This window comes from Ptychodera flava, chromosome 13 (genome assembly GCF_041260155.1).
Source record: "Ptychodera flava strain L36383 chromosome 13, AS_Pfla_20210202, whole genome shotgun sequence".
NCBI classification, from domain to species: domain Eukaryota; kingdom Metazoa; phylum Hemichordata; class Enteropneusta; family Ptychoderidae; genus Ptychodera; species Ptychodera flava.
In genome coordinates this window covers 20,201,558-20,229,322 of record NC_091940.1, presented here as the reverse complement: position 1 = coordinate 20,229,322, position 27,765 = coordinate 20,201,558, and the positions used below count along the sequence as shown (strand labels likewise).

Below are 27,765 nucleotides of genomic sequence, written 5' to 3'. Positions count from 1 at the left end.
CTAATCATCAAATCGTAATATCATCGCTCCAATTCCTATACCAGGGACAGGCAAACAAAGTTAGTTGCAAGGATTAAGTGACCGTCAGTAGTATTTTTAGCTTCCGTAGGGCCATATATATATGTGCCAATGCAAACTATACTTATGGGTTGGAAAAATTTCCGGACTGTATGTATGTGGGTAAGTATGTGTGTCCGTCCACATCAAAAACTCTCGAACTACAGCACTTACAGTAGTATTTGGTGTACAGTTGACCAGGGATGGAGATGTGAATTTGTTCAAATGAACATGTCAGTGTCAAAAATATGCAAATGAGGAGAAAAAAATGAAAAATGCTGCAAATTGTTAGAGTTCTGTAACCCTAGGTCTGATTGGGTTGAAACTTGGTATGCAGGTTCCTTCCTTAGTGTGTACAAATTTGAGTGAAATTTGTATGTTTGCATTTTTGGGTAATTTTTTCAGTTTTCAGTCAAAAAATCTACTGTGAAACGGCTTTGCTTTGAAAGTTGCTATCCGTGTTACTCGGGATGACCTGAGTCAAGTTTTCATATCTGTAATTTTGGGTAATTTTCCCAATTTTTGGTCAAAATGTTTTTTCTCCAAAGACTAGTCATCTTTGATATTTGGTATACAGGTTCATAAGGTCGATCAAAATGTGATGTATCCAAATTCCGATGAAATCTGCAATTTTTTAGCTCATATTTGGTATGTATATAAATACCAAAAAGAGCTTATATGGTGAGTCGGTGGTGTTTGTATGTCTGTATGTATGTATGTGCAGATGTATATCCGTCACACGCAAAAGCTCCCAAACCTCCACACCTACCATCACAGTATTTGGTGTTCAGGTAGACCCAGGGGTTGAGATGTGACGTTGTTCAAATGAACATGTCAGTGTCAAAAATATGCAAATGAGGTAAGAAAAAGGGGAAATCCTGCAAATGTGTAAGAGTGGTGGCATTAACTGAAACAGCCCACACATCTGAGTTGGAGATTCTGTAATCTCTAACCTACCCTATTTGCATGCAGTGTACCCATTATGTGTAGGAGTGATGGCAGTGGCTGAAACAGGCCACTCCACTGACCTTGAGTCATTTCCTGTCATTGTTCATGAACTGATACATATTGGCAGACCTACTGAAACCATGAAGGACTGTGTTGAAACATTCCTCTGCTAAGCCTGTTCCTAAAGTTGCCAGTACCTAAAGTTTCAGACCTTATTAGGGGCCCAAGCCTATGGGCTTGGCCCCTATTGTTTTTACAGGAGTTCAACTTTCTTCTTCTGGTTCTTCTGCTCTTTTTTTGTCGACCTGGAACTCAAACACCGCTCACCACAAAGTTCTAAAATTTGCAGGGCTAATAGGTACCTATGAGATCTCGTGCACCTGGGTATACAAATTTCGATTGGTCACGTGGCCTGGCGGCCATATTGGATTTTCCAAAAACATAAAAACGGCTTCTTCTGGTGATCCAGGGGTCTGGTCAATTTGAATTTTTTCATAGAGCAAACATGACCTAAGGTCTTTGGAATTTGCAAATAAAATCGCGTGCGATTACGTGATTTTAGCCACCATATTGGATTTTCTAAAAAAACTAATTTAATCTTTAAAAACTTCTTCTTCAGAACCAACATACCGATTGAGCTGAGAATTTACTCATGTCATCCCAAGTGTGATCTCTTTCAAGTTTGCAAAAGACATTTTGATCGGTCACGTGATTTGGCCGCCATATTGGATTTTCGAAAAATACCAATTTAATCTTCAAAAATCTTCTTCTCCAGAACTAAAACACCGATTGAGCTGAAATTTTACTCATGTCATCCTTAGAGTGATCTCTTTCAAGTTTGCAAAAGACATTTGGATCGGTCACGTGATTTGGCCGCCACATTGGATTTTCGAAAAATACCAATTTAATCTTACAAAATCTTCCTCTCCAGAACTTAAACACCGATTGAGCTGATATTTTACTCATATCATCCTTAGAGTGATCTCTTCAAGTTTGCAAGAAAACATTTTGATCGGTCACGTGATTTGACCGCCATATTGGATTTTCGAAAAATTCCGATTTAATCTTTAAAAATCTTCTTCTCCAGAACTAAAACACTGATTGAAGTAAAATTTTACTCATGTCATCCTTAGAGTGATCTCTTTCAAGTTTTTAAAATACATTTGGATCGATCAAGTGATTTGGCCGCCATTTGGATTTTCGAAAAATACCAATTTAATGTTTAAAAATCTTCTTCTTCAGGACCAAAACACCAATTGAGCTGTAATTTTCCTCATGTCATCCTTAGAGTGATCTCTTTAAAGTTTGCAAAAAGCATTTCTATCGGTCAAGTAGTTTGGCCGCCATATTTGATTTTGCATAAAAGATATGCTTACCAATGAAATCTACAGTAACTATGAGATGATGTTCAAAATCCTTCTTTTGGTAAAAGATACAAAAGACTTTCCCAAGCTCAAATTTTGCACATAATATCATCAGTGCAAGAACTTGAAACAATGTTAACCGCTTGGCCCCATCAATGCTGCTTGCAGCTTTAATTTACTTTTGTCATTCTTGTTTCTATGGTTTAAATATTTCTTGATGAACCAATTCAAACCAAATATGAGCAAACTGTCCTTGACAGTATTTTTTTATTTTGGGAGGAATTTTTGTTATTTTTGGTCAAAAAAATTTGTTTCTCAAAAAGTACTCGTTTGATAGCTTTGATATTTGGTATACAGGTTCTTAGGGTGAAATCTGCAATTTTGTGTTTTTGGGGCAATGTATTTTTGCCATTTTTGGTCAAAACATGTTTCTCAAAATTTACTTGTGTGATACCTTTGATATTTAGTAGACATGGATGATCTTAATTTAATATGTTCAAATTGTGATGACATTTTCAATTACGTTATTGTTTTTCTGGTCAAGCTCTTGCAAGCTTTTCTGAGTGGGGCCCAGTATCATCGTGTACCCCATGGTCACTACTTGGTCCACTGTTATTCAGTATTTATGTATATAATTTAAAGATCCATTAGCTGTAACTTTGGTCATTTTGTAAATTTTGTTTGTTCTTTGTATCATCTGCAGTTTCTGGTTTGAATCCCTGAACCATGGAGAAATTCCTAATATTTAGCTCATAAATATACCCTATATGAGTATTATCTGCATTGTTATTGTTTAAATTTTGTATTCAGGTCCGGACTAGAATACATTTATCAACAATTACAATGGTCATTTCATATACACAGGCTGTGTTGGCAAGCAGGACACTGGGCATTGGTCATGATGATCGGATTATAGTAAAATTCTGTAGTTGATACATTGAAACAGAGTAGTGAAAATGTCCCTTTAACAGGTGATTGTATAGATTCACAATGTCTTTTATATGCTGATGATGCGAAAATCTTTAGACCTATTAAAACTATTTCAGATTGTTTAAAATTTCAAGAAGATGTTAATAGAGTTGTCTTTTGATGTCGATGTGGGAGTTCTTTTAACCTCAAAATTAAAGATTTTCAGATCAATTTATTTTACTGTAAATCAATCTCTCAGAATGTTGGATTTTATAAAACGAAACTCAAAATTTTACTTAGGTTCAAACTTGTAAATCTCTTTATACTTCCCTTGTGAGGAGCTGTCTGCAGTATAGTTCTGTTGTCTGGAACCCTTGGCAACCATCAGATATGGAATCACTTGAAAATGTCCAACGTAATTCATTAAATGTTTGTTTCAAGGCTCATATTTTATATCATGCTGACCAGTATGAAGCTCTGTGTACTATGTTTAACTTACCGACTTTTGAGCACCATCGCTCTTATCTTGACATGATGTTTCACACAAGCGTGTAAATGGGTTTTGTAACTTATCAGATGTTTTATCAAAGCTTTACTTTAATGCACCTGGCAAAATTTTGCACACCTGTCCTACATTTTGATTATCCAATAGCCAAATCAGTGTTTTTAAATTTTCTCCACTCAACAGATGTATGAGCAGTTTTAATGAATTGGTTCGTAACAATTACGATATTGATGTTTTTAGTGATTCATTTAAAACTGACATTAGACATGTTATTACGGTGGCCCAAAACTACCTGTTCTCCGCATTCAAAGTCTGCGTCGCATTCAATTGCAGACTTTGAATGCGGAGAACAGGTAGTTTTGGGCCACCGTCATTAGACATGTTATATTTTGACAACTGTAACGTTCTTGCTGATTTGTTTGCTTTGTTCTAATTTTCTGTTTGTATCCTACAACTCGATTTCAGTTTTTGTAAATATTTTTGTTACTTTTTGTTTGGTGCTGGCTTGTTCACTTTTACGCAGTTTTTTACCATTTTCTTTCGAGTTTTTGAGGAACCTGTAAATGGGACTTGATCCCGTACGATTTCCAAATAAATAGATGAATAAATAAATAACGTATTTTGGGGCAATTTTTTACCATTTTGGTCAGGTCGACCTGAAGTGGGCTATCAAAGATTTCCTCCATCAACGTATGAGTCACAAAAAGTTATTCTCTACATAACACAAACTTATCGACTGTTAGGTCGCTTGTTTTAAACTTCCAGAGAAACATCTTCAATTTTGTACTTTTGTGAAGTTTCTTCCTAATTATTGGCAGGAATATTCCACTGTATTGATTTTGAAACTTGATTTGTAAACCCATATTGCCATGTCAGAATGAGATGAACAAATGTAATATTTTTTTTAATTTTTCTTTGTAGTTCTTGGCAAAAAAATATCTCTACAACAACCCTTCCAATGCTTGTTTGCAATTTGGCATGAAGGGTCCATTGAGTGGTAGTACCATAACTTATTCAGAGTGTGTTGATATGAACAAAATTAATAAATATTGTGAAAAAAATTCTTATTTTTTGCGATTTTATACCTGGAGGAACGAAGAGTACAAAATGTGGCCATTTAGGAAGTATTTTCTATGGTAAACGGTATTGGTGTTAAAATGTAGTAAAAAATCATTAGAAAGCAAAGCTGAAGGTGATTTTTCCCTGATACTTGCATCAAGTTTTTTGTACATTGGCTTATTCTTTTGTGTGTTCTGTACAGCGTACTGTGACGTGTAGTGCGTTTCTTAAGAAATTTTAATAATAATGATAATAATAATAATAATAATAAAAATAATAATGGTTGGACTGGAAGAAAACAACGTTTACTTTTCCTTCTGCGTTAATTGTTGTATGTTGAAATCTCTCTATGTATCTGGTATATGAGCAAAATGTAAACATTGGTTGCATTTTATGTATTTCAGTCAATGTCATCTATTGTTCATGAAATATCAACAAGGGTTTTGCTGTGTGCCTGTAAAAGATAACGTAAGCTTATATCTCAACACATAAACTGCCTAAGCTGCAGGTTGATTGTCTAAAAAATTATAATCCGGGCGGTAGCTGCAGTACTATAACTCGAGGTTTTCCTGGGTATTTGAGTCGGTTAAAAATTATAACCAATGGGCTAAATCGGGGGGGGGGGGGTATCTGCAGTACTGCAACTCGAGATTTTACTGGGTATTTGGGTCGGGCGTCCCAAATACCAAGGTAAAACCTCGAGCTACAGTATTGCAGGTAACCCGAGGGGTCACAGATATGAATGATACACTGTTTGGAGGGTCTAGATGGTGGTATTTCCATAAAGTGGATGGTTATATAACACTATGTCAAGCCGCGCCGGTACCTAACAACTGATGACCCTGTAGAATAATGCAGGCTGCTTCACTCAAAACCGACCGATATCGGGGTATTCATATGTGGGTCAAAGGTTGATGGGTAAATACCGTCATTTCGTGACTCGCCTTACATACCGGAAATGGCAGCCAAGACATTCAAATATTTCGCCTTCGGCAGCAATCTTTTGCAGGAGAGAATACGTTTGAATTCGCCGTCTGCTGTATTTGTTTGTGTGGCAAAATTGCAGGTGAGTTTTCCAATACGGACGCTATTGTAAGGTAGCGCTGAAGGTGTTATACATATGGCAGGCATGTTGATGGCGTATTATACATACATGCATACATACATACATACATACATACATACATACGCTTACATATATATATATATATATATATATATATATATATATATATATATATATATATATATATATATATATATCACAGGCGCTCCTCAGCTGGGTAGTCTGCTAAGGAGATCAATTTTCCGATCGATCTATTGATCCCCTAGTCGATATGCCCGCCACTGCAACCTAAATACTCCAAGGTATGCTACAGAATCACTCAAAAAACACACCACCCGATTTGTCAACTGGCCGTGCGCTCACACAAAACATTCAGAACTGCACTCCCATATACCTAGTTGGATCACAATTTTAACCATCTCCTCGAAAATCACGCCGATGAACGTGTTACTCGCGTCATCTTGAAGAAAAATCGGCCGTGTTTTTAGACCAAGCGCAGTGAAATGTGGCCTGCAGAACGATTCTACCATATGACGTAATTTTTTCCACTGCTGATTGGTTCAAATGTACTTCACCAGTGACGTATTGCAATGACCTTCGTTTTGGCCGTTGATTAGCCGATTTCTTCAATGCTTAATCTATACTTATGTTCTGTGTATACACCTAGAGTTTCTTGTTCCACTTGCCATAGTATGTATTGAAACACCATATATATACTTTCAACATCAACAGCAGATGTATATTGTAATTTTAACAACTAAATTGCAGTCTAGGCTAGTGCTTGACTGTATATAATACCAATTGTCGACGAGCCAAATGCTTGTTTTTAGGGAGTCAAACAAGAAACTGTCGACGCACAAAAATATAGAAAAATATATTTTAAAAAATCAGCTACTGCCACTTTCACATGTCACTAATGAAAAGAAACATGTTGTACATGAAAACGATTGGAACTAATTTGGGATAATTGGATGGTGAAGTAAATTGAATGTCTTTAAAATCTACAAATGTAAGCTCATCTGCTTTTCTTTTTACATTACACACGTGTTCTTATGAGTAATTTGTAATATTGAGACATTCAGCTATAGGGCGCCTTACATTTTTGAGAAATTTGAAAAATATGAAGATCCAGTTATCCCAATTTAGTTCCAATCGTGTTCATGATGTCTCTGACAAGTTAAATATATGGCATTCAGCATGTTTTGTGAGTAGAATGCTTTTAAAGAACATGTAACTGTTGCAAAGAACAGACTCTTATCTATCACAATCCCCCTTACCAAATAGGGAAAACTAAACCAGTTTTAAAAAATCTGATTGGTAGATTTTAAGACGTCTGATAAATACACTGTTGGGTATCTTTGAAAAATTCTCCAATAAATAAATTTTCACACTCCCTGGGTAATTGCCTCATATCACGCAAGCATGAACAATCTGTCAGACAAATGACTTAATTTTTTTTAAAATCAGGTTGAACTGCTTTTCGCTTGTTAACACAGTCTGAGTTTGAATATGCGGCAATGGTATATTGACATGTCAAATTATGGCTGGACTGAAATGTAACCGCCAGCAATGTAATATAAGTGTACATAACATGTATGCAGACTGTATTGATAAACTGAATGTATCAAATAAAACACGAGATTGGAGTTTATACAAAGAGCATAAACACTGGAAAAAAGATATCAAAACTTTAGTTTAATATTGTCCGCTTTAATATATTTGGGCATATAATAGGGAGGGGGATTAAAAAATTGTTGATCATATAGAGGGGGAATTTGAAATGTTTTAGCTAAGGTGTATTGAGGGGGTGATCTAAAACAGAATTAAGATTTTTGATTGCGATTCCTTAAGCTCCAATGACTGTGAAACAGACCTGTATTAAAGATTGTCATGTAACGATAGTTTTGATTTCTTCATTAACAGCAGTGAAATGATAAAAAAAACTTTGATTAAACAATGAGATTACAAATCAATAATGTTTACTTTGTATTCATGGGATTACAAGCTTGCGTTTGCCAGGAATATCATCATACAGGAGAGGCAGAAGGTCATGGGGACATCGAATTGGGGTATTGGTGGTATGGCTACCATCATTGAATCGCCTGGTGAACATGTGTGGGGAACATTGTGGGAGATTGGAGAAGAACATCTACCAGCTTTAGACAGGTAACAAAGATTAAACGAACTTTATTTCACTAGTATAGTGTAATTCCGCCTAATCTAACCAGTAAAAACATAATTATTATCCAAGATCATCAAAGAAATAGAGTATTAACTTTTTTGAAGTAATGTGGTAGTCAAACCTACAAAGGATGAAGGCTTTATGAGACTCATTTATACAGTGCTTGCATTCAGTTTGAGTTCTCTCATGGGTAGGATCTGTCAATTTTGGATGAGGGTTTAAGATATTGTGTAATTTCTGTAGTCTGGACCATGTATTCTTTCAGTATTTTACACCCAGGGGTTTTTTAAGCTACATTTAATTCCTGTAAACTACTAGTATTAATGTTAATGTAACACTATGCATCCCAATGTGGACAACTTGTATGTGGTATATGGTAACAAGGTTCACTACTGTGCATAAATACTTCTGAATACATGTTTATCTTGCAGACAGGAAGGGGTTCATAGGAATTCCTACAGGCCTCTCACAGTCACCGTTTGCAGTCAAGAAAATGAAGTGTTTGAATGCCGAACCTACCAGATCATTGATGTTGCAGAGTTCATAGCTCCTACACCTCAATATTTAGGTGTCATTCTTAACGGCGCAAAGCAGAGCAGACTCCCTAAAGAATACATGGTGTTCCTCGGGAAGGTGGAACACAACGACTATCAAGGTGACTCAGGAATTTTTGACCAGGTACAAGCAGCCATGGACTGAATACAGTTGAATGACTCAGGGATATTTAAACAAAGCCAGAATGTACATACACATCAGGGTATTAATCGAAAGCATTTTACAATAGCTGCCACATCACATTGTACACTGAAGTGCGCACAAAGTGACAACAGCTTGGAATTTGTGATTTTTCCAAATAACTGCCAATCAGTATTGCCAAGCACATACAAGCAAAGTAAATGCAGCCATCAACGTAATCCCAAGTTTCATCTCTACAAAAGCCACCCATGGTGATCAGGGACTGCATCAGACCATAGACCCTCGAGGGTCTATGATCAGACACACGATTCTCTACTTTCCTTTTTACTAATCCAGCATGTAACTTTCTCAGCTGCTTCCCTAAATATACTCGAACTTGGACATACATTCAGTTATTATCACATTGGTCGTGAAACAACAAAATATTAAAATCGTGAAAGTAAATACGCTTGCAGTACAAAGCGACGCATAGTGCTGAGCGAATCAATCCACCTGTACTGCATTCATCACTCGACGTTAGTTTATACCTAGTGTTTTCAGTTTCATGGGTTGACCTATGGGGTGAAAGGGTACAAGTGGGTCATCATATAATGTATATCAGAAAGCAACATGTTATATATCGGCCAGTTGGCATACCCATATGTTCTCAGCAAATCCATTGGAGTAGAAAACCAGGTGAATCTGTGAACAAATGAATAGATTGATTGATATACATTAGGATCGACTTGATTACGAAGTGCACAAATGTTATGTCTAAATATCAGGTCCTAATCCTTCCACTCAGTTTCATTATGTGGTGGTCACCGTGCCACACTTTTGTGAGTGTGTTCACTATCAAAATGCACCTGCCCTACTCGTTTACAAATAGGTAGTCAAATCCAAAACGCGTCAAAAATTGAGTCGTCGTACATGTGATACGCACTCCTTCGAATGATGTATTGGTCCGTCCCTAACATGTGGTACACTTCAAAAATTCTCCAAAGAGTACATGTGTATTAGGGGTTAACCATTTGATTTCTGGGGGAGCTGGATAATTCAAAAATGTTGTTGGTCAGTTACTGGGAGAAAAATTTTCTGTGCAGTGGCGTGGGGAAAAACCACGGTATACTAGTAGTATAAGAATAGCTGCTGCTGACAATTATTTTATTGTTTATTGTTTTTAGTCCATTTCCTTATATTGAAGTTTACTAAGGGGCCGTCGATAATAAAAGCTGACGCATGACAAACGTAATTCTTTCGTTTAGGGGGGGGGGGGGGGTAAAAGCTCATTTCGTTTTGTGTGCGTCAAAATCGCATAAGGATTTTCTATTGTTTTCGAAGTGCGACTTTGCAGCGAGAACGCAAAACTACCTTCGCGTTCATCGAGAACAGAATGACCACAAAATACGGAGACAGAAAAGACAACGAAATACATGAATGTGAAATAAAAACTTGTATGCTTTTTCAACGTGAAACATGTATGTGAAACATTTTCCTACGTGCGAAATACATTAAACTGTTCTGTCTAAAAAAGTGAAACGCGTAAAGTGGAGTTTTATAATTACTGTGCCCTTCCGGTATTTTTCATGGGCGTGCGGATCGGAGAGGTGCGTGTGGGTTTGTCAGAAACGGCATCATAATAACTTTCGTTTGAGGGGAGAGGGAGGGGGTTTCAAGTAAAACGAAGGAATTACGTTTCTTGTGCGTCAGCTTTTATTATCGACGGTTACTAACATTGTAAGTGACGACGTTGGATGGTTATTGACATCGTGTAAAGCATAGCTGATTCAGTTTCTTTATTTCTTCATTTCGCTATTTCACCGTTTCGCGATTTCGTCGATTACAATTAGCCCCTATTTGTGCACATTCGTATACAAGGGCAAGCCAAATAAGGCTTAAAGTTGGTCGCAAGGATTTCGTGGCCGACGTTTTCTCTTATCGACTGGCGAGGATTGAACCTATAGGTTACAATTTTATTTATTTATTTATTTATTTATTTATTTATTTATTTTCGCCACAGCGGGCGGTGAAATCTCCTTCTATGTCTCAGCGGATAGCTTCAAAAAAGCCCGGCGAGTGGGCAGTGTGCGAGTATTGTTCGGCTTGTTTCGTTTGTGCCGGTTGGGAGTGCGAAAAACATGTGACAAAACGAGGGCATCGGGGAACTTTTCAGTGTGGAGAGGCGGCGAGGTTGTTTCCTTTGGGAAATGAGAGAGGGGTAAACATCTAAAGTGGGTGGGATGGGGAATTTCTCTTATCACAACGGGATGGCGCACACAAAAATGTTTTAATTTCTCTTCCAAATTGTTAATTTTGTTCACAAATACGGTTACTCTACCCCAATCGTGACTTAGTAGAATTTTTTATCATATTTTACATGTGAAACAATCCGTTTTACAACTTCCAAAATCCCTGGCTGGCTGCTTCGGCACACTCGAAGTCTATTCAGTTCGAGGTCAAACGCCAGCCTTATTATACAGGTCGATGTACTGTCAAGGTTGCGAGACTCTTCGTCAAAGACCCTGTACAACCATTCCATGGGTCAGCTGTCAGCATCTAACCCAGCTCTGGCACTGTACCGCTCGCCACGGGAGGGTCGTAAACGCTTTCTGTCCCGAGAAACTTGTCATCAAACTAGAATGTCTTCGAGTACTTTCCGGTATTTCGCCTTCGGTAGTAACCTCCTCAAAGAGAGGATACACTAATTCGCCCTCAGCCAAGTATGTGTGCATTGCCAAACTAGAGGTGAGTTTGCAGGCTACTGAAGGGGAATTGAGCTCATCCATATGTCACGTCCTGTCACATCCTGTTAATGCACTCAAGGTGAAGTATATCAGTAGCAATAGCACGGGGTACGCCGGGAACTGGGTATTTGTAATAGTGTAGAGTTTATGCTACGTTCCGACGTTCTGACATGTACAGTAGACTATCTTCGTATGAGAACGTCGGAACATAGCATAAACTCTACACTATTAAAATTACCCAGTTCCCAGTGCGCCTGTGAGGAGCGGCCTCATAAGATCACATCTGAAGAGTTGGTTTCGAAACGTCCAATCTATAGTGGAATAGGTGTTATTTTTATCCTTTAATTTTCTAACGAGCAATATGAAACTTTAACCAGCTTATATACGTAACTGCTAAATCAAGGCCCATTGAGTTTCTAGGTCAACCTGGCGTGAAAATATGGCACCCTTTCACTCTGTGTGACCTAGCTTACAAAATCCGATCTCTGGTGCAATCACCTGAAGGCTACACACCTTTCACGATAAAATTTTATGGGACTTCCGTTCGCCACGCTACCGTCGTCAGTGTTCCCAAATGAAAATTTAATCATTTTATGTCGTTAGATCTACCATACCAAGGGAGGTTATTACACATGGTGTTTATGTTCACTCGCAATCTTTTCCTGAGCGAAAATTTGACAGACAGATAGAGATTTTAGAGTATACATGCATGTTTTGGCGGAGACGTACACACAAACAACACCTGCGGAGGAAACATTTGTAATTCCTCGAAAACACAGCGTCCAGAATGTAACATGCAAGGATGGTGGTACCTTACAGCTTTTGTGACGTCGCAATAGTTGATAAAGACGCGACTCATTGCCGACGAATGGATTCTAAAACCTCGACTAGACTCTTTTACCAACGAATGTTTTCCTTAATTGAAGAGAAAAACTAGTTCCTTTGAACCCGAATGCACAAGGTTGCTATTTTGAGCGTCCTTACCGCTTTTGTTAACTTTAGCTTCTACACAACAAACTGCAATGAAACTTTGCATCAATACGCACTTCATTCACAGGAGGATGATTGTTTCACAAACGGAAAAATTATTTATCATCTAGGCAACAGGTATAATGAAATATGAATATTACTAATAAAATCCGATTGTATTTGATCAGGGTTTAGTGTTCTTTCCATTCTGCTTAACTTGAAAAATTACTAAACGGGTACAAAAGGGTTAACTTTCCTTTCCGCTCTGCAGTACATGGAAAATTGTCCCAATGTTTATGGATTTTTCAAGTAATGCTGAACGGAAAGGAAGCTCAACCTTGATCAAATTCCAATCTGATTTTATAGTAATATTAATATTTCACAACTATTTATCTATGATGATAAATAGATCATAAATACCTTTACCGCCTGTGGTTGTTTAGATATGTACGCTTGCCAAATTTGACAAGTTTAAACGGCGGGTATTTTTTTTTCAGAATTAGAATCTTCAAGTAGGCTACACTGTAATGTGTGGGTATGTGTGGATGTGGGTGACAGAAAGAGAGAGCGAAACCACTAGGAAAAATACACACAATGTTTTACAATTTAGCTTCCGTAACGTTCTCTCTCAAAACCTCAACAATATCGCATTGTTATTATACAAATATTGAGTATATTTCACAGAATATTTATTTATTTATTTATTTATTTATTTATTTATGCCATTGGAACACTTACGATTAATATCCCTTTCAGAGTCGATTGTTAGACTTTTGGGATTTCGTTTGTCCTCTTAGTTTTTTCGGCATTGTACGCAGAATTACAGAGAGACCACTGTTTACTTCTGAAAACACGTGTTTAATGTTAGTGACGTCGATGGCCAATTTTCTTCCGGCACACTCAGTCAAATTCTTCATTTAATTTGGGAGATGTGAATTAGTTGGTTTGTTTGTTTGTTTGTTTTAGTCTGTTTTTAAGACATTTAACGTGGAAAAAACTATTACACTCCTTTGTTCTGTAAAGCTACAACATTTTAAAGTTACAGTTGAGTTTCGTGTGGAATCTGTAATCGTAAAACCATCGTTAGAATTGAGTGTATTATCCATATGTGTTACTAAGGCTAGCTCATACGAATAAAACTAGCAAAAATGGAACACCATGGGTGTTAGATGCGTATACCTCCACCTTAATGCGCTGAAATAAAATTATGATTTAACCCCTCCTGTTTACTAATTTCCACGTGGCACACTTGATATGATAATTAGGAGCATTATCACTGTTTGAGGAAAACCTTGATCCTTGTTAATCTATTACATCTTTCAATGAGTGTTCTCTGTTATCCTTCATTTCTTGTAGTTTAGAATCAATCTGGTCACTTTGTTGTTCAGCGAAGCCGAAGAAAATATGCTTTGGACATGTCAAAGCCACAAAGAGATCTGCTAGATTGTAGACTAGATTTCCTGCATTTTTTAGGGTTACAAATTGGCATTTTCCGTCAACGTGCGCTACAAGAATCAAGAGAACCCAAGATGGGGACCTGGCGGCGTCGCCACCATCGTTGAATCACCCGGTGACTGTGTTTGGGGAACACTGTGGGAGATACGAGAAGACGATTTACCAGCATTAGATAGGTACGCTCAGACCGGCACACCTAAAGAACACTTAGGGGGTCTTTCCCCCCACAATGATGTTAGGCAACTGGGCCCCATAAGATTGTGTTGATTTGTAATATTTTTCAGTGCGGGCCCTGTATACATTTATACGATTCCTAGCTTATTGTGTTGATAACGCCTTTATTGTGATCGTTGTTCATTAATTTCGGACTAAACAACAAATGTTATGATGATACAAACATATGTTTATTTAAATCAGATCTACTATACAACAGTTATAATGCATCTATGATATGACATTTGGTCAAGGGTATGACGATCAGAAATAAACGCGAATTCATTCGACTCGCTAATTTTTCACTTTTAGACTTCAAAATGCTCAAAACCTCTGTCAAGCCTACACGCTGTCAGTTCGCGTGCACTTTGTCTCCATAGTTCATGTTGGTTTCATACTTACTACGTTCTTCCATTGAGAAATCTTGAGAAAGTTACAACAAAACAACAGGTTCACTTTGATGATTGAACATTTCAAATGTTGTCAGATAAATAATGGATTTCGTTTATAAATTTGGGTCCGTACATGTAGTTTACCTTTTCTTCATGAGGTTAACCCTCTGAGCGCCAAAGTTAATTTTTCTTATCTTATAAAATATACCCCAGTCACTTTTTTTAGATTTTTGCCAAAGTTTTGATGAAACACTGTAGCCAATGAAACATGATGTCCATTTGGTCCAAAATTATCCAAGTAATTACAGAAATATCTATAAAAATTGGTAAAATGTTGCACTAAAAGTTTGGCGGGAAAAATTACAGCACTCAAAGAGTTAACCATAGGATTCATTTTCACCCAAAAGTCAGTTAAGTGACAGGCAGATTTTAATAAACATATGTTTTGTGATCTAACTACACAGCTTTCATGTTGTGACAACTGAGAAACAATCGGTATTACTTTCTGAGAAATCAGTCGTTATCTTCTTTTTTTCAGGCAAGAAGGCGTTGATCATAATTATTACCAATCTCTGACAGTTAATGTGTCCAGCCCAGAAAAAGAGGTCTTCAAATGCCGAACCTACCAGATGCCTGACGTGGCAGAATTTCTGGAGCCGTCACCCCAGTACCTAAACGTGGTCCTGGAAGGAGCTTGTCAGAGTGGGCTTCCAGAAGAATACATAGCGTTTCTGAAAACAATAAAACACAATGACTACCATGGTAACGTGAATGTATTGACAAGAATACACCCGGAGGCATATGAAAAAAAGTAGGCCTAACAGACGGTCTTCCGTGTCATGAAAAAGTGTAACATAAATATTCTGCATTTACTGGAAAGTTAGATGAAAATTTCAGTGAAATATGGCACCCTGTCTCGTTTATTCATATTTTCTGTTCCGAAATGTACATCTATTTGGGTGGTGGGAATTTGACATGTTTTCGCAGTCATTACAGATTGATATATGTCTTTCAATGTTTTTTTTATAAATACAGTATGACTCAAATGTATAACCTGCAGTCACTTTATACAAACAGAAAACATGTGTTCAGTGTTTCTATGTACATGTATCTATGTATCTACGTTAAGTAAGTTATCTTGAAAACTAATCTACCCATGATCTTGAAATTGGGTATGAAGGTGTATCAATGTTTAGCTTTTTCGTTTGTTTGATTGTTTTTGGGTTTTGTTTTTTTCCCCCCATTTTAACAAAGAAATCTTTAGAAATACTTTGCATAAAAAATTCACATGTGGATTTGATATAGCATTTTACTTGACAGATGGCATAGGCCTATTTCGATCACGTATGTAAAAGTTCTTTGATGTTTTAAGCATCTATTTCAGTATGACAGACATCGTTATCCTTGCTGTGTATATTTTTTAAAAGTGAGGTTGTTTTTATTTATCGCAACACGAATAAAAATAGGATCTAGGTGACACCGTTTTTGTGTTGTTCAGTTCCGGATATCGCCTAACAAGCCGGCGTGAAGGAAGTATTCCGAGAAGAGAACATAAAAGCGACTGATCTCACAGCAAATCCTACATTGTGCAAACTACATGGCGAGTAACAGCAGAGAAAGTCAACCAAGAACAGCGGGGAAAATGAAGATTTCGCCGTTTTTCGAACAAGTAGTATTTCTGTTTTGCCAGGTATGATGCTCATAAGTGATTTTGCCGAATAGATCCTTTTTCTATCAGTCCCAATGCACATTATCGGATCTTTCACGTTTTGTGTTTGCTTGCACGTTGATAACAGTTCTTTACCGTTTCTGAAAGGTTGTCGGAATTTTCATTGATGGATGAGAGCTTCGGAAAAGAACAAAAGTGGTTGACTTTCTGAATACGATTTTTATTTCCTACATTCTTTCATCGAATACTGATTGTGTTCAGCACTCATCTGAGATTTTTGGGTTCCGGAGACGCCGGCAGAATATGTGGTCTATGGTTTACTTGTGCAGAAGACTCTTTCGAAGTATTAAAGAATCTATACGCATGTGAAAGTGAGCCGAACGAGTTTAATCGAATTGCTAACGAAAGTGGTAGAAAAGCCGTCCGGTTGTGTCGTACCTCTGTGAATGAAAGTTCATATCTTTTTCGGGTATAGTACGTACATTTTGTCTTTGCTGCTAGACTTCCCAGATCTACACGGGAAGAAATACATATTTTAGGTGAATGCTATTCTCCAGAGATAATAACCCGATTCAAAGTATGTGATACAGAAGTTTGGTAAAACTTGAATGGTTTTGGTGAAGTAGTCCATGACTGGTTTGCAACGTATTGATAATACGACCTGAACTAAAGCGATTTTCTCATTTTATATTATTCTTCCGGCATCATCCACAGAAGACTGTCGTTGAGGGAACATATGAAGGTTAGTGGGTGATTTATTGATTGTTTGTGCTGTCTAAATGCTCTCTGTTTTTGCATTAAGGTAGTGTATGTCTTAAACTGAAGGACTTACACCAGTCTGCACAAACTTTCCTCAATCGTTCTCTTACCAAATCAATAATAGAAATCAGGTATCACCGTAAGTTTGGTACAAGAGAAACAAATTACCTAACATTTATCGACATTTGAAATTCAAAATGGCCGCCATGCTTTGTCAACTCTATGGAGAAAAAGAAAATTTCCTATTTTCGAAATACTGGGCCGGTGATTTTTTTCCATGCTCAAAGAATCTTAAAATGAGCCCCACAAGTAGAAGACCATAAAAGTACCGTTAAAATTAGACAGTCCGAATATCTGTCCACGATGAGCATTCTACCTGCAGCTTCTATGCTCTATGAAGGTCCCGTTACAGCAACGGTAAAACCGCTTTTTTACCGTAGTCGGCAAGCGTGAGCCCTCGTCCAATCAGAACGACGTGTTGACGTGACTGACACACCGATATAATTATAACACGAAACATGTTAATTCCGTATTGATATTTTCCAGAATACGTCGCGTGACGAGAGAATAGATATGTCTGGTCCTACCTGAATCGACAAAAGTGATGTCAGAAGGTATTTTGAAAGACTATTTGAAAGATTCAAGTGCAACCAAGGATGTTGCTAGGTATGCTTAGGATATTTTTTGTGAAGAAATTGGTACTCCTGTTATCGCTCTGGATAAATAGTCTTTCAAAAATACCCTCTGACGTCACCTGTCCATTCAGTGGGACTGGACTTGACGTATCTATTTTCTCGGCACGTGATGTATTGTGGCTAATAGCAACACGGAATGATGTGTGGCGTGCCATAATAACATTTATTCAGGTTTATGCTTTTCGGTTCGGACTTAACGCGGATCTTTTATTAGCTTCTCTGATAACATATCTGTTGCCACAAATGAGAGAGGGGGACCATTAAATCCCCGTTAGCTGTATCTTTCTGTAGTTTGTTTAGGTATGATGGTTTGAAACCAACAGCAACTTACGTAACGAATGCCTACTGAAGCTGTGACCACGGAACGTTTCTTGTCAAACAATGACGACGAAAGCACAACTTGAAATTTAAAGTTTAACAACAAATTAATGTTCAAATTACGAGTCAACTACAGCACAGTACTGTAGATTTCCCATAATTCATTGCGATTTGTATCCTCGGAGGATACCTGAGTGAAGTCTACTATGTCTCCCATGTGTAGACAATTCACAGACTATTTATCAAAATTTTGAAAACGTACTTTTATGCACACCATTCTTCTCAATTCTCATCTTAAATAATTTGGAAAATTATGCATAATTGAGAGAGGAGATAGCATTCTTTGTGAAATTTGCCAGAGATTGTGTCCTCAGTCATACAGAATAATGTGATGGAAAGTAGGGAGACTAGTTGCACCTGTTTTATGAAGCAAAAGGATATTGATTTTTTGCAATGGAAGTGACAAAAGAAATTTGCATGCTAAGTTTTCTCAGAGAATGAACCCTTCAGTTGAGGAGGTACCGTGGACCAGTGGTTAGGGTAACGGACTCACTATCGGAGGATGGTGAGTTAGAGACCCGGTTCAAGTCCTGGTAGATCCAGAGTAGCGGATTCACTGTCGGAGGATGGTGAATTCGAGACTCTAGCTGGGTGTTGTGCCCTTGAGCAAGGCACTTTACTCCTCAGTGCTCCATTGGGGTAGTGGGTTATGGGTACCTCATCCTGTAAATGGGCTAGCACCCGTTGGATGATGGACTATAAAAAGTTAAAAGTTAAAAGTTAAAAAGTTAAAAGTCATAACTTGCTGCCTAAAAAGTATGGCATTTGTAGTACCTGCAGAATGTGACTGTTATGGTTGTTTAGTGGTTATTTTCAAACTTTCACTGAAATATCTAAAAGTACTTTTACTAGATATTATTTAAAAATTATTCTGATGCTGCACACTAGTGCTTACATGCAGAACTGAAAAAGTTTTTAGAAAAGTAACCTTCAAGGATACAAATCAAAGAGTATTGTGGGTAATTTATTGTACTGTGTACAGCCGCCTCAAATATACCGTAAGAATTGAAATAGTGACATTTTTGACGACAACATGGAGTAATAATGAATCCAAAACATATCTCCGACGATTGGGTTGTATTGTTTGGTATGTCAAATACAAACATATCAGCTCACAGGGCTTTAAGATAGAACGCGTCTCGGGGGCAGATATTCAGACTCTCAAACTTTCACAGTTCTTTTCTTATATACCACTTGTGGGGTTCATTTTAAAGCTCTTGATGTATGAAAACTTTTCACCGGCTTAGTTTTTCAAAAATCAAAAAAGTTTATTTTTCTCCGTAGAGTTAACACAGGGATGGCGGCCAATATGAATGTCAAATATCGCAAAATGTTGGTTCATATATTATATAATTTTATCTATGTATACCTACAAACCATTGAGTTTCGGAGTTCTTGCAATGATATCCATCAGGTCCGCCATTGGTAGGGGTCACTGCTGAACAGAAGCTGGTGACACGATACATCGGCTTTGGTGGAGAGTGGCAAGAAGTACCTGACAGCTGCTGCGTCATCAGAACCGAGATTATGAATGATGGCACCGTACTCGGTGTGGGCGAAGACGGCCTACTTTACACGAAATCGGGTCTGTACGAAGGTCAGTGGACGGCAGTCGAAGACAGCTGTTGCATTCAAGATGTCGCCGTAACTGCGAATGGCACAATCGTCGCTATCAGCAGTAACAAACGACTGAAGTACCGTAGCGACCTCAACGTTGGATGGGCACGAGCTCCCAGGAGTTGGGTAATACTTCGTGTGGATACTTTCGGCGATGGTAGGCTAGCTGGTGTCTCACAAAGGGGCAATCTAAAATTTCGTGATGGCCTCAATGGAAGGTGGAAAACTCAAGATAAGCGTTTCAAACTTCTGGATATCGCCATACAGCCGGATGATACTTTGTTAGGCATCAACAATGACACCTGTGGCGTTCACCTCCGAGACTCAGTAACAGGGGATTGGGGACCAGAACTGTGGGACAGCAGTGATCTGTGTGTGATATCCATCGCTGCCCCCGGGGTCCTCGGTATGTACTACTTAACACGGTTCCTCGATCGTTTGCATAACATTCACTGAATGGCGTTACGATTCGGAAAGAATTATCGACAGAGAATGTCATGATCAGAGCTATATTGTCACTTACACGATTTCTATTCACAGAATCTTTTCCATATACGAACACCTTAGGACACAGCAACTTAAACATCTGGGGATAACCAATGCTCTTGGATACAGCAATGTACTTGAAATGATATCTAAATTATAGATAATACTATGACTTAAGTTAGTACATTTTCATTTTCATGAATAACTGTTTTCATTACTTCGTATTATTACCCAAGAGATTGTCTAAGAATAATTTAGAAAACAATAAAAGTCAACGAACGTTTGAAACTCAAAACTTATGTTTATATATATATATATATATATATATATATATATATATATATATATATATATATATATAATAAAATTACTTATCTCCCTACCCTTTTTTAGGCCAAGGCGATACTCTCCATTTCATGACGCCATACACAGATGTTGCAGTCCAGGCAAGCGTCCCTGAAATGACCGACATGACTATGTGTCTCTGGGAAAAGGCAACTGCTGAGTCACCAGATTATGCTGCACTCGTGTCTTACAGCATCGAAGGCGAAGCCAATGAAATTCTCCTCTCAAACACCGTTTCGTTGGACCTCTTCATTGAGTCGGAGAGCTCTAGATCAGACCTGTTCTGCACTGATGGTTCATGGCATCATGTGTGTGTCACATGGTCGTCAGGAGCTGGAGCCTGGGCGCTGTATGATAATGGTCAGTTGTACGAGAGTGGTAGTGATTTGGAAGCCGGCCACATCATAGGAGCAGGAGGCGTTTTGATTCTGGGACAAGACCAGGATGAAACCAGGGGCGGATACGATGAAGAGCAAGCATTCATCGGATGCATTACTGGCTTCAATATGTGGTCCAGGGTTCTCAGCGCTCAGGAGATCACCCAAGTGACATCTGACTGCTCGATTGGTGGCGATGTATTCACATGGGATGTGATGGCTTTAGACTTTGTGCCCAACATGAATGCCTTCATCAGAAGTGCAACAGAATTTTCCCGTGAGTTCATCCAATTACTTATTGAATTCATCCCTGATTTCACTTAAAATACGTCTTACAATGTGTGTTATTGGTTTTAAATTGGAGATGATAACAGTGACGATAATAATGACGATAACAATGGCGATGATAAAAGATCGTGAATATTACAGTGATCAATTTGAACTTTACCGACTATTTTTCTAGTATTCTTTCGATGATTTTTTTCACCTATATCAACCATAATTTCTTGTTCTACTCCCCAATGCGTGTTGATATATACACTGTTACGCTTGTCAACTAAGTGTAAACTGCATATTATTGTTGACAAGTGAATTCTGGTCCGGACTAGGATTGTAAACAGTATTAGTGCATTTTGCACCTATAGACGCTGTGCTGAAAAAAGCGCACCCAAAAAGGTTGGTATTTGAACATTCTTTTGGGAGAAGAATAAGAATTTGTAACACACAAAATAAAAAGAATTAAAAAAAATCATTAAAAGTTACCAATCTGGGTGGTCATTTTGGACTTTCATGTGATCTCCACGCGCGCTTTAGTCAAAAAGACGTGAGGAAAATGATTTTCTCCGGCGCACACGGTGAGGAATTTGCCTCGCGAGCGAAAAATTATCAAACACGTTGGATATTTTGCTCAACGCCTCGCGAGGACAAAAACTCAAGAAAAATTGACCGCACACGAGAGTAAACTAGCTGAGCAAACAGCCTCGAATGAAATTTTGCTCAGCTACTTTCTCTCGTGTGCGGCAGGCTCTAATGTAGTATGCACCTCGAAAGTGAAAGACTTAAGCTTTTGCTCAAACTTTCCTCAATTAAGTTTTCGACGATTCTCTTACCAAAGCAAAAAAAAATTGGGGGTCACCGTGCAAAATTTGGTACTAGAGAGACATATTACCTGCGATTTCCCGATATTTGAAATTAAAAATGGCTGACTTCCCTATGTTAACTCTATGGGGAAAATAAAATTTTTCAATTTTCAAAAAGTAAGACGTTGAAAAGTTTTCTTACACCACGAGCTTTAAAACGAGCCCTACAGTGTTAGATCGGAAAAGAATTGGAAAAGTTTGAGAGTCCGAATATCTGTCCCCGAGGCGCGTTCTACTTTTGGTGCAGAGTTAGGAGATCCTTGTTATGGTGGCGAGTACACCTGTCTTATCGGGAATATCAGAATTTCAAAGCTATGGAAAACTCGACGGGTCTTGCGAAAAAGAAATTGTTGAATGATTTTGAATTTTGAAAGTAGGAGATATTCAAAGTTTTGCCAACTTTGAACGTGAACTTGTAAAGTAAAGCAGAGACCAACCATTCCGTTTTATATCACAACAGTTGAGGTTCCGCGTAGCTTACAGATAGGTCATTTTAGTCCGTGGGCTAGAGGGGGTCTACGTGCACCCCCCCCCCCACAGGATAACAAACCTGTATTTTTCAGAAGCCTTGGGATCCCTAGAATACGAAATGGAATTTTAACAGAAAAAAATATAGGGATGGGATAGCTGTTATGGTCATGTTTTGAAGGGTACCGCAAAATCACGATTTTGCAACCCAATTGCATTTTCCGTGTCAAATCTGTCTTCTTGTAAGTCATCTGCTGAGCTTATTTTGTAACATAACCTCACTTGTTTGGTACCATTAGAAAGGCAATTTATTCGTCTTTAAGATGACATATTGCAACATGCAATATATTCTACAGTTTTTGTGAAATATGACCAAAACTTACCCCATACCCCAAAGTTTAACATTGCAAATTACAGTAAATCTCAAATTCTACCAATTTTTTAGCTAGGCAGAATAAAAAATGCAATTCTTTGTATGAAATTGGTTTTATTTGGTACAGGGACATGTCGGAAATATGAAATAGACTTTTAACAGAAAAAATATTGGGTCTCTACAGCTGTAATGGTACCAAACAAGTGAGGTTATGTTAAAAAATAAGCTCAGCAGATGACTTACAAGAAGACAGATTTGACGAAAATGCAATTGGGTTGCAAAATCCTGATTTTGCGGTACCCTTCAAAACATGACCATGACAGCTATTCCATCCCTATATTTTTTCTGTTAAAATTCCATTTCGTATTCTAGGGATCCCAAGGCTTCTGAAAAATACAGGTTTGTTATCCTGTGAGGGGTGCACGTAGACCCCCTCTAGCCCACGTCCTATTTATGGTAGAATGTTCTTCTGAGATAATTATTCGGACTCTCAAACTTTTATAATATTATTTTGCCTACCAGTTGTGAAGATTCATTTTGAAGCCTACGGTGTTAAAAAAGTTTCCACAGGCTTAGTTTTGTTCAAATCGGGAATTTTATTTTCTGCCATATAGATTACAAGGTTTGGCGGCAATTTTGAATTTCAAATATGGGTTATTAATGTTTGGTAATTAATTTCTCTAATATCAAAATTTCCAAGATTTTGATTTTTGATTTTGAAAGAGAATGGTTTAAAGTATGCTCGACAAAAGTTTGAGCAATAGTTTATGTCTTTCATTTTCGAAGCGCGAACTACCTTAATTCACAATGATTGCTATAAATGTACCTGAAATTTCACCCTTTGAATGATCAGGTTGAGATGATCCTACATATGACTGCTCAAACTCGTTATATTCCACCAAGTTTCATCCATTCCTTCTCTTGATTTAGCCACCGTCAGGAGTCTCGAATTGGCCACAGCATATTCAAATGTTGCAGTTCAGGCAAGCGTCCCTGAAATGACCGACATGACTATGTGTCTCTGGGAAAAGGCAACTGCTGAGTCACCAGATTATGCTGCACTCGTGTCTTACAGCATCGAAGGCGAAGCCAATGAAGTTCTCCTCTCAAACACCGTTTCGTTGGACCTCTACATTGAGTCGGAGAGCTCCAGATCAGACCTGTTCTGCACTGATGGTTCATGGCATCATGTGTGTGTCACATGGTCGTCTGCAGCTGGAACCTGGGCGCTGTATGATAATGGTCAGTTGTACGAGAGTGGTAGTGGTTTGAATCCCGGTCACGTCATAGGAGCAGGAGGCGTTTTGGTTCTGGGACAAGACCAAGATGAAACCAGGGGTGGATATGATGCAGAGCAAGCATTCATCGGAAGCATTACTGGCTTCAATATGTGGTCCAGGGTTCTCAGCGCTCAAGAGGTTTCTCAAGTGAACGGTGATTGTTCCGTTGGGGGCGATGTTTTCAGTTGGAACACTGAATACCTGGACATACCAACCGAGGTGGGATTAGTAAAGGGCGACGTTTGCTGTGAGTTGTATTATGACCTTATTTAATTATTGTCAGATGAAAGAGCCCCTGTGTTCCATGGACAGCCGTTCTTTTTTCTTACAGCACTTCGAGTAGCTAACGTGCATGAGCAATATTATGAGATTGGCAAATCAATAAATTTCACCTGATCCAAAGATTTATCTCAAATCTTTCTTTTCCTTTGCAGGAATGGATCAAATTGAGGGCACCATTTGACCTTGCCACTCTACAAGATATTTTCTGTCCTTACCTTTCAAAAACAGCAGTGCGATGGTGGTGGGCTCGATTATGAATCTTCAACAGACTTGCTACATAACCATAGTTCAAATAAATATAAGAATGACCTTCTAATTTGTTTCTTTTTAATGTACTAATTATGAGGAAACTTTCACCTAACTTTCTTGTTACAAGGGCAGGAACTGTATTTTTTGATGATTTTTTTTCATTTTTTTTTGTGTTTTGTGTGTCATTGGCGAGGTCATGTTCTATTCCTCAATTTGTTGAAACACCAACTATTTAGCTTTTCAAAATGCACTTCTATTGTTTACCTTTCAATTTTAGTCCGGTCCAGAAAATCACACTGACTTGTCACGAACAATGACAACGTAGTCTACAGAATGAACAGGCTGAGTCGACAAGCTTAACACCGTGCGCCTCAACATGCTTCGAGCACTAGGACGAGAAACTGCAATTGACATTAAAAACAAAATTAGCCAAAATATCAAAGTTACAGCTGCTAGCCCTAACACATCGTTGAGATTTGATGTAGGACGAGTGCGCTTAGTTGATCCTAAGCACCTTCCCGGTATATCCGACGACCTGTCTCCCTGAACGGTCCAAACGTCACATTTGTTATTTATTTATTTACTTATGTATGTATGTATGTATGTATGTATGTATGTATGTATGTATGTATGTATGTATGTATGTATGTATGTATGTATGTATGTATGTATGTATGTATGTATGTATGTATGTATGTATGTATGTATGTATGTAGTATGTATGTATGCATGTATGTATGTATGTATGTATGTATGATGATGCATCGTGTGTATGTATGTATGTATGTATGTATGTATGTATGTATGTATGTATGTATGTATGTATTATGTATGTATGTATGTATACATGCATGCATGCATGTATTTATGTATGTATGTATACATGCATGCATGCATGCATGTATGTATATATTTATTTATTTGTTTGTTGTTTGCTTTTTTCATTCATACAATTATGCATTTTTATACGTTTATTTATTCGTTTGTTTGATTGATTGATTGATTGTCTGTTTGTTTGTTTGTTTATTCCACAATCAGGGAATATATCCGCACAGACTTCAAGTTGACTGAAGTTGGTGAAACTTCCGATCTATATTGAAGGTACAAAAATGTCACCTGATTGGTAGTTTATTTTGCATATGTAACCATAGACCCTCGAACGTTATTTTTCAGTTAACGTCTGGAGTCAGGGCATCCTTTCAAACTCATCTCAGCCTGTTTCTTTTAAAGTTGTCCAAGGACGATCGAATTATGCCGCAGAGAAATGAAAAACATGAGGTAGCCGGCAAATTGGGGGTAGTACTCTTTCCACAAATTATATAGAAGGGACATATTTTGCCGCAATATGACTAGAAACCGCTGATACGAGTTACATGTATTTTTGATGACCCGTTTGTCACAAAGCTTGATAACGTACCCGCAATCTGAATAGGGGCTTCATTTTCAATCCTTAAATAAAATAGTGCATATGTTCCAAAATATCACTCAGCCGGGTTACTCCTAAGTCCTGCAAACCTCGTCTGGATAAGATTAGTCCATTGAATAAAGCGTATGGAGCGGTATCTCTCTGTGGATTCTGTAAATTTTTTATTCTTTGGGGGCGTTCAAAAATATGGCCGGATGGGCTCACCTAATTGTCAAACATGGCAACGGAATTGAAAAGCCTTGTACAACAATATTTCGGAAAACATGTTTCCTTCTCTGAAGTCATTTCATTGTAGTCTAGTATAATCTGTCTCAAGTTGTTAATACTTTGCCTTTGCACGCCTATATAAGGGCTTTTCTTGCAAAAAATATTGCCAGCAGAAATGACAAAATCTTGAGAGGCAGTGACTGCGGAAAGGCAAGAGATGGGCGCAAGCTAGATGTTAAATAAAAAGGGCAAAATTTCCTTGAGTGCCCAAGTTTAAATCTAATGACTTGCCTTAATCAGAAACGTGGCATGTCTACCCGAAAAAGGAGAAGATCCGGACGGAGACTAGAGCAGATCTAGACTTTCTAAATGAAGCCATAGTTTCCGAAACAAGCTCACCAAGATATGTTTACAATACATATAATAGCAATCAAGCATCAAGTACTAATATACTTCTCGGATATGACCTGTTTACGCCATATATATATATATATATATATATATATATATATATATATATATATATATATATATATATATATATATATATATATATATATATATATATATATATATTGCATACATGTTTAGGTCAAACGAGTTCTTGGAGCTCACTTTGTACCGTCGGATAGGTGTACATATGTTGTCGATATATAACCCTCAAACACATATATATATGTATTGAAAATTATATGATACTAGCATACAATAATCGGACACACAGCAACCTGAATGGTCGAGACGACGTGGAAATAATAATACTCTTTTTGCAATATGGTATCATTGGAACAGGGGCGAGCTCTCAGTCAGAGAAAAATCCGTATTTTAACGTTTCATGCAAGAATTTCAATGTACTATTATAATATAATAGCAATAAATCAACACAGTAATGGTTTTACCACTCGACTTTTACCTGTACACTGCCTATACGCACTCGCTATTGCTCTTGCACAAAATTATGTTGTTAAATGATTGAAAGCTCGCGGTATACCCATCTTTTGGCGTGGTTCATTGCTTAAACATATTTCACGTAGCATCACGTTGCAGAGGCTAGAGTAACCCCAACCCAACTGTGAGGGCAGTAGGGGGATTGATACATGGACGTGGCAGAAACATTCTGTTCTTGAGCAAGATACTTTAAAGGAAAACCGTCGTCGGAACTGCTCCTGTGCGAGTTTCTTGTTTACAAACAATGTATTTTGTGCACGATATCTAGATGCATCTCATCGTCATAGCTGTAACATTTAAATTATACGATGTAGATATATGACAGAAATGTTTTAACTTTCATCAATCACCATTATGGTACTTGTTTACATTGGTCTATGGGTCCCATGCGACCTTTGAGCAGTGTATATGCCTAGCCCTGTCTCATAGCCGATCTTTATGACCTCTATAAGAGCATACATACTGGCATCTTTGGTGGTACGACGATATTGAAAGTGGCACATGTTTCAACGGGAAAAATTTTGCTTGA

General features: G+C 37.8%; 2 protein-coding genes across 2 annotated transcripts; both read left to right on the top strand.

The window, feature by feature from the left end:
* The first annotated feature begins 7,883 nt into the window (after positions 1-7,883).
* LOC139147044 (uncharacterized) lies at positions 7,884-16,015 on the top strand. The gene is made up of 4 exons (XM_070717895.1): positions 7,884-8,074; positions 8,522-8,768; positions 13,952-14,109; positions 15,077-16,015. Exons 1-4 carry the CDS (start codon positions 7,884-7,886, stop codon positions 15,351-15,353), a joined length of 873 nt encoding a protein of 290 aa, XP_070573996.1. The 3' UTR covers positions 15,354-16,015.
* A 99-nt stretch (positions 16,016-16,114) lies between these two features.
* Positions 16,115-24,760, top strand: LOC139147761 (uncharacterized). The gene is made up of 6 exons (XM_070718956.1): positions 16,115-16,228; positions 16,922-16,949; positions 19,454-20,062; positions 20,536-21,141; positions 23,775-24,371; positions 24,559-24,760. Coding segments are annotated over exons 1-6 (1,935 nt in total). The 5' UTR covers positions 16,115-16,135; the 3' UTR covers positions 24,561-24,760.
* The last annotated feature ends 3,005 nt before the right edge of the window (positions 24,761-27,765 follow it).

Bases quoted from the DNA above. Each gene is read 5' to 3' on its own strand.
- LOC139147044 (XM_070717895.1), top strand. From the start codon at position 7,884: ATGTTTACTTTGTATTCATGGGATTACAAGCTTGCGTTTGCCAGGAAT. The intron at 8,075-8,521 runs GTAACAAAGATT...TTTATCTTGCAG, and splicing joins CATCTACCAGCTTTAGACAG to ACAGGAAGGGGTTCATAGGA. The intron at 8,769-13,951 runs GTACAAGCAGCC...TGCATTTTTTAG, and splicing joins ACTCAGGAATTTTTGACCAG to GGTTACAAATTGGCATTTTC.
- LOC139147761 (XM_070718956.1), top strand. From the start codon at position 16,136: ATGGCGAGTAACAGCAGAGAAAGTCAACCAAGAACAGCGGGGAAAATG. The intron at 16,229-16,921 runs GTATGATGCTCA...CATCATCCACAG, and splicing joins TAGTATTTCTGTTTTGCCAG to AAGACTGTCGTTGAGGGAAC. The intron at 21,142-23,774 runs GTGAGTTCATCC...CTCTTGATTTAG, and splicing joins AAGTGCAACAGAATTTTCCC to CCACCGTCAGGAGTCTCGAA.